Source organism: Ictalurus furcatus, chromosome 9, assembly GCF_023375685.1.
Source record: "Ictalurus furcatus strain D&B chromosome 9, Billie_1.0, whole genome shotgun sequence".
NCBI classification, from domain to species: domain Eukaryota; kingdom Metazoa; phylum Chordata; class Actinopteri; order Siluriformes; family Ictaluridae; genus Ictalurus; species Ictalurus furcatus.
In genome coordinates, this window is record NC_071263.1 from 18284624 (window position 1) to 18298097 (window position 13474).

General features: G+C 36.7%; 1 protein-coding gene across 1 annotated transcript; it reads left to right on the top strand.

The window, feature by feature from the left end:
- Nucleotides 1-7427: 7427 nt before the first annotated feature.
- stx11a (syntaxin 11a) lies at nt 7428-10320 on the top strand. The gene is made up of 2 exons (XM_053633691.1): nt 7428-7901; nt 8915-10320. Exon 2 carries the CDS (start codon nt 8920-8922, stop codon nt 9799-9801), a length of 882 nt encoding a protein of 293 aa, XP_053489666.1. The 5' UTR covers nt 7428-7901; nt 8915-8919; the 3' UTR covers nt 9802-10320.
- Nucleotides 10321-13474: the final 3154 nt, after the last annotated feature.

Sequence of the window (13474 nt, forward strand, 5' to 3'; positions counted from 1 at the left end):
ATTCTCGTCCTCCTTTCTTTTCTTTCTGAAACTAGCCAAAATTCCCTGTGAGAAAAATCGCTTAATTGGGGACATGGGTTCCTCGGGTTCAGGACTTTGTGGAACATCATCCATCAGTCCTTGACTATCAGGAGTGGCCTCTTCCCTGTGTTCAGTAAGCTCTGAAATTTTACCCACTGCCATTTCATTGTGTGTCTCAGGAGACTCAGCACTTGCATAACCTCCCATTGTTTCATTCCTTAACTCTTCTGCATCCTGCTTATTTGTGTTGACAGGATTCACATCTGTAGTGTCCCAAGAGTCCTCTGTTGGGCCTACAGCTTTTCTGTCCTGCTCATTTTCAATTTGCTCTTCTGCATCAATCTTCTCAACCTTGTCTTTTTTCACAGTGAATTTAAATCCAGCAAACCTGAAGATTTTTTTGAAGCCAATTTCAGTGTCATTTTGTTTGTTGTTGGCCTCATTTTCCTCTTTTGCTATTATGTCATCTGTACTATTCCTTTGCTTGCTAATGCTGTCAGTGCTTGTTTGAGAGACATCTTCTTGAATACTCTCAGTTGCATCAGAAGCATCTTCTTTCAGTGTCACAAATCCAGATCCCACTGAAATTATATAAATTGTTAATTGTGATAAAATTCAAGCATATGGTTCACTATGGACACCAGTTTGAATATAATACATGGCAAAAACAGTTAATATATACAGTCAGGTCCATAAGTATTTGGACAGTGAGACAATTTTACTAATTATGACTCTGTACACCACCACAATGAATTTAAAATGAAGCAATCAAGATGTGATAGAAGTGTAGACTTTCAGCTTTCATTCAAGGGGTTTAACTAAAATAAACCTCTTGAAAAGCATCTCAATGGAAGGAATCTCATCACTTGATGATGTCCATGGGTTCCAGACTTCAGGCAGTCGTTGACTGAAAATGATTTGCAACCAAGTATTAAAAATAGTCCTAATATTTATGATTGTTAGTTTGTCCAATTACGTTTGAGCCCGTGAAAATGGCTGTAATTCCTAAATGGTTAATGCAATATTTTTTAAATTAAAGCTGAAAGTTTACACTTCAATCGCATCTTTAATGCTTCATTTCAAATCCATTGTGGTGGTGTACAGAGGCAAAATTATGAAAATTGTGTCACTGTCCAAATACTTATGCACATGACTGTATAAATATTATTAATATATAAATAAAGAGGTTTTTCCAGAAATTATTGATTAAGAATATCCTCACCATCTACAAGGTCCCTGTCCTCAGATTGACTATTCATCTCATCAGTCTGGGTTTCTGTTTTTCCATTCTGGCTTGAGATTTGCCCATTTTTCTGTAGCAATTACGTAAAAGGTAAAGCAGTTTAAGGATTACACCACCATGTGAATAGACCAACATGTAAACAGTAGCAATAAAGTAAGCTTAAAAAGGGGAACAACATTCACATGATCACCAAGGGTTAGGGTTAGAGAAAAGCAGAAAGTAAAAAGTAAAACATTCATGTACTTTCCCACAGACCTTAACAATAATGGCATTTATTATCTACTGAGAACACATGATATGACATAGTCGACTGTGAATACATCGATGTTTCATTCAGGTAAACTGTATTTAAAAACTGAAATGATGTTTTCACTGTTTAAAAAATATACATCTTAACATTGTGCAGTTAAGTGAGAAGAACCAGATCTCTGTGTACGTTCAAAAGTATACTCTTCAGTGACAGTCTGTACTGTTTGGCTCCTAGTAAGATATATTTCTCCTCTGTTCATAATTACATTTCTGCTACTATTAATGGTTCTAACCTCCACATAGTCATTTTTCTCCAGAATATCAAGGTTTTTTTGTAGAATTTTAAATTCCAGCTCTTTCTGTAATTCTTTCATTCTTATTAATTAAGTATCTGTTTCTCAAATACATTTATAAAGAAATGTATCTATTTGTGTAGTTGCCTTAAGGTGAATGTATAGTGTGGAGTGTTCTGTGGAAACTTGTAATGTTATTGAAAAAATAAATTACAGTGAATACAGCATTTAGGCAATGTTCTGAAGGCAAGCTACCATTCTAATACAGGACAAGTGAACGCAAAATATCAGAAAAAGACAGGAAATGTCAGTTTCTGGAACATTACAAACACTTATCTGTAACTTATAAATATCCAGTATCCAGGATTTAACTAGCAAAAAATATTAAATGAATTAAAAAGCAAGAAGAATTGGATAGAACACTAACTCTGTTTGTAAGGGATTGTCCTGAAAGTTGTAATAAATGGAATAAAGAGAATAGTGAAATAAAGTACTGCTCACTGAAAATCACTGCATTTTATTTATCATACAAATTTTTTTGTTAAACATTTCTACTACAGCACTCAAGTTAGCTAAAAATAGACTTCAACACCTGCTAGATGGTAGAATACAATGACTATTCTCAAGTACCACCAAATACCCTAAAACTCCAGAGGTTAAGTGACTGTTGTCCACCACTGGCACATAAGGTACCAGTTTTTTGATGTGTACAGTATGTTTTATGTTTTGGTGATTTTATGCAAAAGATGTACAGTACAATCAAATACCTAACATGAAAATAATCCCTGAAGATAATCATCTACACAAAAATTCTGTTGCGTTAAAATCAATGTGATATTATCCTTTCCACTGTAATAAATGTGATTTATAATGTGAATTATCTTGTTAAAATTGATTCTTCATATACAGGTGGAAATGAATTAGTATTAAAAGCTGACGATCTAGAAGTCATAACCAGGAACAAACAACAAAACCTGACTACCGTCACAAATATGTAATTTACTAAATAATTTATTTCATAGCAGCATATTTTTAGTGCTTCTACAATTTCAATTGGCATCACAGTACGTCTGATGAAGTACTACAGTGGCTGTGATAATCCATTCAAGGTGACATGATAATTCATGCTCAGCGTAATTTATATTTCTAAAGACTAAGTTCTCGCATCTCCACAGATCCTGTTCTACTGTGGCAGAATTTGTGTTTATCATGGGAAATCGATGCGGATGCTATTTGCAATGCAGCTGGAAGTAATTTAATATTTTCAGTGCTAGAAATGTAGCACTGCATTGTAGGTAGGCGTACATATACAGTATATAGACTATATATGTACAGTAAATACATACATACAGCACATATGTATGCATTTGTATATACATACATACATGCATACATAAGGAATGATGTAATAATGAGTAAACCATTATTTTCTACACCATCATCTTATTTACATATTTATAGTTAGAAATAAATAAATAATTTGATAACCTGAGCTCATTATTCACCATAGCTTAAAATGCCACAAAGAGGTAAAAGTACCATCAAGAGTGACATTCTGCTGCAGAGTTTTCTTTAAACGGTTACTTTTCTTTAAATGCAATCTATCAAAAATAGATGTTTTTGTTCACACAAGATAACGGTAATTTAATGTTTTAATTCAGCCTAAATCGAATGCAGACTATGTCATAAAGTTTAATTATGTCGGCTCGGTCATTAGCTTACAGTAAACTACTAGCATCATCCTAACTGTCCACTGCAGTGCAGCAGCAAAACACACAAAAAGTTCTCCACAGTTTTCCCACACCAAAACACACCGGGTTTTTAAAAAAAATATACATATATATATATTTTATTTATACTCTCTCGGCTTACCTTGTAAGTTTCCTTTAAATGGTTTATAAACATGTCGAATAAAGGCTATAAGTGTCCGGATATTTACCTTGTCCTCAGCACTGTCCTCTGGTACCTCATCCTGTCCTGAAGGCTGCTCCTCATCTTCCTCACATATGCTGGGCGCTGATAATGTCGCTCCCATGGCCCACTCCTGTCCTGTGTCACGATTTCACCGGACAGAAATATCCCGTGGCTCGCTGAGTAAGCTATCCCGGCTCAGTCGGACATACAAGTGATGCAGTTCAGTCGCTGTGAAGGCTTTTTAGAGCACAGCCTCCTCTCGCCATCACATGCACAGAGCAGCGGCACGCCTCAATACATCAGCACTACAGTGAGAGCAGCTCTGCATCAGTCTTCTGCTGTGTACCGAGCTAGCATGTAAACAAACACTAACATACTAACGCAAGCGTTTATTTTACACAGTACTACCTCTACTATGCACTGACTACATCGAAAATAAATTCAGTTTTTAGTACATTTTTGTCTAATTCTACTTTTAAAAGTATTAGGGGATAATTTACATTGTGAAGCTCAGCATCTAGCTCTTTTACTCAGATTCATTATTATTTATTATTCTTTATTAATATCACTATTGCTGTTGTTGTTATTGTTGTTGTTGTTGATGATGATGATCTTCTTCTTGTTGGTCTTCTTGTTCTACTTCTTCTTCTTATTATTATGTTGGCCCACATACATTTATCTCCTCACCATAATAGTATTTTCCTACTACTTCAATAGCAAATCCCATACAGAAAAGTCACAAGAACTTCACATATTAATAATCTCATGATTTACATCAAATGTACACAAGGGGTATTTAAGACACTTCACATGTTATGTTTCAACATTTTAATGCACGTGGAATTTCCACATATAGTGCATGTAATTTTTTCCACCATGTGATTTGGTCAGATTTTTCATAGATGTTATATAGTTTTACACATGATTAATGTGCTTTCAAATGTTATTTTTTTGACATGTGGTGTTATTTTTCACACGAGTTTAAATGAATGAATGAACGAACAAACAAATAAGTCCCAGCTCCCAGCCCATGTATGTATGTACACGTGCATCTAAAAAAAAATTTGAATATCGTGGAAAAGTTCTTTTTTTTCCCATAATTTAATTCAAAAAGTGGAACTTTCATATTTTCTAGATTCATTACACATAACGTGAAATATTTCAAGCCTTTTTTTGTTTTAATCTTGATGATTACGATCATGTAAATCAAAAATCCAGTATGTATCGGATCAAATTATATTCACCCACCACATCTCTTCAACTATAGGGCTTAAAAAACCTCTTATATTTTAAAACAGGTTAATTGTTTATATCTTATATGGTGCAAACCAGAACTGTTAACGTGACATTTGGGGAAATGGTAAGGACTCTATGTAACTCTGTGTACCCAAATTATGTAATATATCTGTAAGTGTGACCTGCTGATTTGCTTCAAAGCTGGGGGAAAAGTTCACTGTGTTTGTGTGCTGACCTTGGGTTCTTGCTGTTTAAGAAAACAAGAAATATAGGTCTTGGAAAAATTACCACTATGTGAAAAGAATTGGCATGTAAAAGCAAATGGACACAGTGAATTAAGATCAAGTGACAAGTCAAATGTTACTCTGGATGGAAGTATTATTCTTTTTAATTACATTTTTAGATTAAACCTGGCCATGTGAACCAAGCATCACGAGCTTGTTAAACTGCTTCCCTCACCCTTTCCATGTTTTCATCCTTTAAAGACATCTCTCTAATTCAATGTTTATTTCTCCTCAAAAGACATCAAACGTGCTAACCCCTAAGCCACTGTGCCTCCCTTGAACTACTAAACTTATTTAAAAGTCATACACAATGAACCGCTTTGAATAGATGACAAATGAGTCAAAGGAAAAAACAGTGGCATTGCTGTGCAGGTTCCCATGCGAAGTGAATGAGATCAGTTAATTGAATCAGGTCACCAGTTGACTAATCAAAAACAGCTGATGTTTTCTCTTGACTACACTATTGATCCTCTGTAAACACTGTATCTGTAACATGAGAATCCAATTCAAATATATAGCAGATCAGTTTATGGTGAGTGAATCTCTGGCTATTTTAGGATTTAAACCTTCCAGTTAATACCACAGAACATTAACCAGTAAGCTACCACTGCCCATGGTTGTGGGTTATAATGCACATATTTTAGGCACACAGCTAAGTTCGTAAGTTCATAAGGAATTGTATTTTTGTATTCTGATAATGTCATATAAGGCCTCTGTCCTGACCAGCTTGTGTTTAACGGGTGTTAACCTTACATGTTTTACCTAAATAATATAGATTCATAAGCACATTTCCCCCTTTTAATGATACTTACACTCAGCCTGCTACAAAAGTGTACATGCTGCAGAAATCATTCTCTGTGGTGCCCTCAGTGAATAACCACACACTGCAAAACTACAAACAAAGTGCATTTACTCATAACTAGTCATACATAATATTGTGGCAAATATGGTACACCTATGTGTGAAAGAGTTTAAATACAGCACATAAGTGAAGAGGTTGTACATCCAAGTAAACTACAATAAAACCAAAGCATACCCCTGGGCACAAGAATTTCCCCTGGATAAGACACTAGTCCATCACATTCATACCTAGGGACAATTTAGTGTAATCACTCTGCCTACCTGTATGATTTTGGACAGTATGAGGAAACTGGAGAACCCGGAGTAAACGCAACGCAAACTCAAGGAGAAACTCCACACACGTACGAGCTCAGGATCAAACCTCTAAAGCTGTGAGGCAGCAATGCTACCCCACTGTCATAGTATTATTGCTCAGGGATGTTTCCGATAAACCATACACAACTTACTGTATAATGATATCTTGACCTTAAGTATGAATATAAGCCACTTAAGAGAGATGTAAAAATAATTGTTTACAAATCTTTACATTATGTATACTTACTGACGCCCATAAACATAAACTCATATGCACAGTGAATTGTTTGGTGTATCTATTTGAGACAAGCCACAGCAAAAGTTTTCAATAGCCAAAAATATCTACTCTTAACTCTACTGCCATCACGTGGCGAGGCAATAAAAACGCTAGATACGCACATTTTTATATAAACATGGTGCATCCATTATGCTTTTAAGCATTTGTTGGGACAGGCTGCATTCTGTAAAGCAGAAATTACTGAGTGGAATGACACAATATGATATACTGGTTGAGTTGAAAACATTGTTTTGGGTAATTTTTTTAATCTCGTATGGATACCGTGTATAATACTGTTGTGTTGTGCTTTACAGATTCAGTTGTTTTTTTTTCTACTTATGTCTTATAGGTTCTTATCTACTTACAACGCTTTGGTCAGATTTCGTTTTGCAAATGTGCATTATAAATAAAATGCACTGACTTTACTTTACTAAACAGTATCTCTTCGTTTATTTATGCCAGTCTCTTGAATATTACATCCACAGTACTAAACGCTGCCTCTCATTACACTCTATTACTGCATGATTTATCATTTATAATTTTTAGTTTTGACAACAATTTTAATAGTATTTTATTCACTCACTACACCACATTGGCTTGTATCTGATTTTGTAAGACAATATATTTCTTTAAAATATTGTATTTCAATAATAAGCTTAAATAATAGTATTACAAATATGAATTTGCACACCATAGGCTTGAGCTTACTAAACAGATTCATGTGGTTTCACTCCTGAGATTATTCTGTTTTCCAGAATATTTAATACAGTATGTTCAGTTCAGTCAGGTGGCTAAATATGTAGCATATAGAAGGATCTGGCAACCCAGTGTGACCATACACAATAGATTTAGCAATACCTTTTTGCACTTTAATTCGTCTAATTAGAACCTGTTGTCATTATTTTTTATTTATTTATTTGTTTAAGATGGTGTTTTTTTTTATTTAAAATCTGATGTTGTTAGTTAATGTTATTAAGTTTAGGATTCATTTGTATTATCTGCTGTCAGAATGAGTTGTAAAGTTAAGACAACGCTGTGTGGATGAAGTGCGACTCGAGGCTGAGAGATAAATCGACCACTACCACTTTCGGTAACTCCCACTAGTCGCTTGGCTGCTATTTCCTGCAACGATGTGAGACTGAGGAGGAAGAGCAAAGAGGAAAAACTTCGAACTTCGATTTGAGTTTGAAATCTGCGTATTTAGGCTGGTCCACGGAGCATGAAGTGAGGTGAGATTAGCAGACCTTCTCCTGTATTCGGTGTTTAAACGCGCAGGCTGTTTGGGTTTGGTTTAATTTCACTTGTCATGACTTCCAGCCTGTAATATTTTGTGTCGGTGGTGTTGGGGTTAAGAGAAAAACAAGAAATACGATTTGGCATTTGATTTTTCTTAGCAAAACCTGCTCATAGCGCATAGACCCATGTGATGCTCTTCTCTTGAGCATAAATATGAATATTAAAGACTATTATCTGAGGAGAAAATGTATGAAGTACCTCTGTAAACAAATATATTTGTTTGTCACGTAACCCACATCTTTTTTTAATCACAGACAATCACAATAATTAAGCTATATATTTATTATATTTGAGGTTCTTGAAATACTGGTGCTTTGTAAGTGTTTTAGATCCAAAGAAAGACTTAGTAGACATATTACACGTCATAATTGTGTCTTAATTCCTAAATGTAAAGTCAAGTAAAGGGAAGTCCCCACCCATTGGTTCTGTATTTAGTTATATTTGGTGTGATAGGAAGTAAGCATCATGACTGTGTGATTTCCATTACTCGGAAAAAGTAGGTGATGCATAAGACATAAGGGCGCTGGTGTGACAGGGGGTTTCTTTACTGAACTACTCCTACATAGTACTTTAGCAAGAGGCCTGTATTCTCATTTCAGAAGGTATGTCATATCTGCACTGTTTCGGCTTGTTCGTGGAGCTCTGCCTTCTTACAGGATTTATTTCCGACAAAAATCTAACCCACCCTGAGAATAAATCGCTTATGTGGAGACACTGTGTTGGATTAGGGATGGAACTGAATTTTGTAAGACGGTAGATCTCCAAAAATGCCGAGGGTTGGTGATTTCAAAATTGCTCTGTGTCTACATCTTTCAAACCTACTGAGACATAAGGTCTAATAGTATAAATACGGTAAGTTTGTGCAAACCCTGTTGCATAACATTGGAAAGCAGGGCCAGTGTCTGTTTAACTAACTACATTCTCTTGTTTCTGCTTTATCATAAAGGAGAAATGAAGGATAGACTGTGTGACCTGAATAGTGTGTTATCTAAAACCTCCCAAGAAGAGCCTTGTGTAGAGAATGGGGAGAACATAGAAAATGGTGAGCTGGAGCAGCATGCCATGGGGTTCGAGGGCGAGGACATCATGGATGATATGTTTAAGGAGGCCCAGTCTATGCACAAAAAAATAGCGAACCTTAGAATGGAGGTGAAGAGACTGGGCAAGCAGAACACCCGTTTCATTACCTCCGTCAGACGCATCAGCAGCATCAAGCGGGACTCCAATGCCATCGCACGTAACATCAAAGCTGAAGGAGAGAAGCTGTATGCGAGACTTCAGCAGATGGAGGCACAGTGCAAAGAGCTGGAGGAGAAACACGGGGCCCAGTCTGCGTTAGTCCGCATGGTGCGCGCCCAGTACAACTCTTTAACCAGTGCCTTCCATGGTGCAATGTCTGAATATAATGAGGCTGAGATGGCACAAAGGGAAAACTGCAAGATACGCATCCAGCGACAGACAGAGATCATGGGCAAGGAGGTGACTGGGGATCAGATCGAAGAAATGATTGAGAGCGGTAAGTGGAACGTCTTCTCGGACAACCTTGTCACAGACGAACGAGCCTTCCGATCAGCACTCAACGAGATTGAGAACCGTCACAAGGAGCTTCTAGAGCTGGAGAGCCGCATTCGGGACATTCATGAGCTCTTTTTTCAGTTGGCCCTGCTGGTAGAGCAGCAAGGGTCTATGGTGGATAACATTGAGGCTAATGTGTGTACTACAGAAGAATTTATAGGCAAGGCTACAGTTGAGATCAAGAAGGCTGTGAAATATAAGAAGAAGAACCCATGTAGACAGCTCTTGTGTTGTTGTTTTCCATGTTGTAATAAGTGAAGAATAATATGCTTCCTTCTCGTGCCACTCCGATTTCAAAATAACAGGTTAGCTTACTAAATGCATAGTGGATTTGTATATTTAATGGACCTGTCTTTGGTGGAGCTGCCTGTAGTTGTTGCACAATGATCATGTGATTAACAAGCTGGCATATTTCACCAGCCGTGTTTTTATGCAGTTCTTTTTTTGGGGGGGATCTAGAGAATACTGGCTCATTGCCTGAACATGTTGTGACATGGTGTGACAACCCAGTATCTTGTTCACCATTGGTTCAGCAATACATGAAAACAGCACTGCTTATTACATCAATGGAATACTTGTATTGTTTCTGCTCTGTGTGTAAAAATTACTATGATACCTGTATGGAAATCAGTTGTAGTAGATTATTTATGCTTTAAAATTAATTAAGATGTACAATAACTTTTAAAGTGGGGGAAAAAGTTTAATATTTAAGTGGGTACATAAACTTTATTGATGTAAATTGTTTTCATAATTGAATAAATAATTTTAACTTTGGGATCTTGATTGTCTTGGCTTGAAAAAATTGCTCTATTATAGATTCTATCTTATAAGGGCTTTCGGATGTTCATTTCAAGCAATCAGGAGCAAAACATCAAGCCGTGAAGCCAGATGTGCATCTGCTTCATTGGACTGAGAACCTTTAGCCACAGCAGCCCTTTATGCATAAGTTTGGACACCTCTGACTTCTTCAAGTGCCTTCAAATGCGTTTCAGTGCAGTACTTTATCATTGCATGAATAAAATCTGATTAAATGTTGCAGTGCCTGTTGAAAGGCGAGTGGTGTTAAAAGGGTGTTAACAAAATTTATGCATGCTCTGATTATTTGTGCTAAAATGTAAGATATACTGCAGCACGGTGGTGCAGCACTGCTGGATCCAGGGTTGGATCCTGACCTCAGCTTACTGTTTGTGTGGAGTTTCACATGTCCTCCCTGTATCTGTCTGGGTTTTCTCCAGGTTATCTGGTTTCAGTCCACCTTCCAAAACCATGCTGTTAGGTGGATCGGTGACTCTAAATTGCTCCTTGGTGTGAATGAGTGTGTGCATGGTGTCCTGAGATGGACTTGCGCCTTACGCTCAGTGTTCCTGGGATCCCCCAACCATGACCAGGATAAAGCGGTTACTGAAGATAAATGAATTAATCTATGGAATAAAAATCTTTCTAATTATATCTATACTGTATTTATAGAGAAAGAGGTAGTAAAATTGCAGTGGTCTACAGTTTACAGTGGTATACAGTAGTGCTATACTGTGTATATAGGTTTATTTTTCTGTATAGAACTGCTCTTTGTATGCCTACCATCTGTTTTTAATCTTTAATACTACATACATTTGAAAAGAAGTAAAACTAAATGTCCTAATACCCCTATTATAATAATCTGTGGCCTCTCCTCTTTAACTCGCTCTACAGGTTTTCAGTGGCAGGAGACCGGGATGCCATTCCACAGTCTTGATTTTATGAGTAGTGAAATATTTGTGTGGCTCACAATGGACGCTTTGGATCCTAGGAATTGTGCAAACAGCTGAAGTTGCAATAATACAAAGTACTTGTAGAATCTGTAAGTGGTCATAACTTAAAAGACTAGAAAATAACGCAGGTTTACACAAGTGGTGTAATTGGTTAAAAAAAACCCAGCAACAAATAAGTGCATAAAGTACTATTTCGGAAAACCAAGAGCAGTACAAAAAGTAAGTGCAAAGAAACGCAATGAAGTGTTATTCTGTATATATTCTGAAAAGGTACTATAGGCTTTTAGCCTTTTATGGAAAGATTGGTAAGTTTAGGCTCATTTGGAAGCTTATTCCACTATTGAGGAGCCAAGACGCTGAAAGAGTGATATCTTGCTTAACATCCATGCTCGGATCTCAGAGAAGGACATGCTAGCCACCTTGAATTTGAAGACCTGAAGCCAGCAGAATTACCTGAGTAAGTGTAAATGAGAGTATTTTAGGAGTTTATAAACTAGGCAAGCAGCAACCTTCTGAATGCTCTGTAGATTAAATCTCTTATTAAAAAAAGGGAAATCAGTAAATGGAGTTGCAGTAGAATTATATCTGGAAATAACTAATGCTGTTTATTACAAGGTTAACTTTTTAATCTCACTTCATTTGTATGTTCTCTAAGTTTCTCCAGGGTGGCTTGAATGTATGCCAACAATGTGCCATGGGTCACACTGTGTCATACATCATTTGGCCAAAAGTATACAGACATCTGACCATCACACCCACATGTGGGTTTTCCCACTAAATTTTAAGAACACAATTGTAAAGGACGTCTTTGTATGCTGTAGCATTACAAATTTAAAACCTTGAATATAATGTTAAAAAGCAAATAAGGGTATGACGGTAAGGTGTCCACATACTTTTGGCCATATGGTGCTTGGGTTACTATCTGTGTAGTGTTTCTGTGCATATGCTTCCTGCATTCATGTGGGTTTCCTCCAGCATCTCCAGTTTCCTCTCATCTCCCAAAAACATGTCAGTAAGTGTATTGGCTAAGATAAATTGCAACTGTGTGTGTAAGAATGTGAATGTGGTTCCTGTGAATGGTAACACTTTAAGATTTTACGAGTGTAACGTTGTACCATTCCAATTTATAGACTGTTGTCCCATCCACTGTTGTGTATTCCTGCCTCATGCCCAATATTTCTTGGATAGGATCTGGATCCTTTGTGACTCTGACCATGGTAAAACTGTTACTAAGTGAATAAGGTCATTGATCTTTGTGCTTTGGCATGGAACACAAAGCAGCCATGCCTTAAATGTACAACATTCATGTAGCATTTTATTGGGTTACATATGTGTAGTGTGAGGCTGTGGTCTTGTGTAACAAGTTGTCTGTTGGTGATTTTGCAACCTTTGTTCCTCTTGAGACGGATTAAAGGAACTAAAATGACAGTGTATTTAGCCCAGGGAGATCATACACCAGTAAAGTTCTACAGAGTTTATTGTTTGTCAATCTAATACACTTGCTTCAACTCATCAGATAGTTACCAAGACCTTCGTTGGCTGAATGTGGTATGATAATATGGCGAAAACACAAATCTCTGGAGTTCACTTGTCCCTACAGTTTGTCACCTTGATTTTAGCTGTCATTCTGTTACTTTTAAATTAACTTGGCCATGTGGTTTGTCTGCCTTCTGTATGGCTGTCTACAGAATTAATAGTCTTTGGAACACATGTTTTATGGCCCTAGATGTCCATGGTTTGATACCAGCCAACACTGGAGGAAAAAAGTGTATGTGTGGGCAAGCACTGGGTCATCACTCATTTACTATCTGTGATGGATTCAAACACCACTCATCCTAAATAGCTGATCTTGTGACTCCTAGAAATTAAAATTATGTTGGAAATGTTTCAAATTTAGAAAGTGGGTAGCTATTGGAGTTCATGAAACCAGCACTGTATGCTCCCCTAGCTACAATGTTATGAGAGTTAAATATTGAACAAGACAGTGATCTTCACATTTTATTTCACATGCCAACTCTTTTGAACCTACATTCATTCAGTCTTCAGATTTGCCTAGCAGATCAGTTGCCTTATTTGTATTCTTTAAATGTGTCTCTTTTGTCTTCACAGGCTGAAGGTTTATTCTTGCCCTTACTTGTTATGTGTGCAGGACTATACACCTTGTACACACAAATCTTATCTAT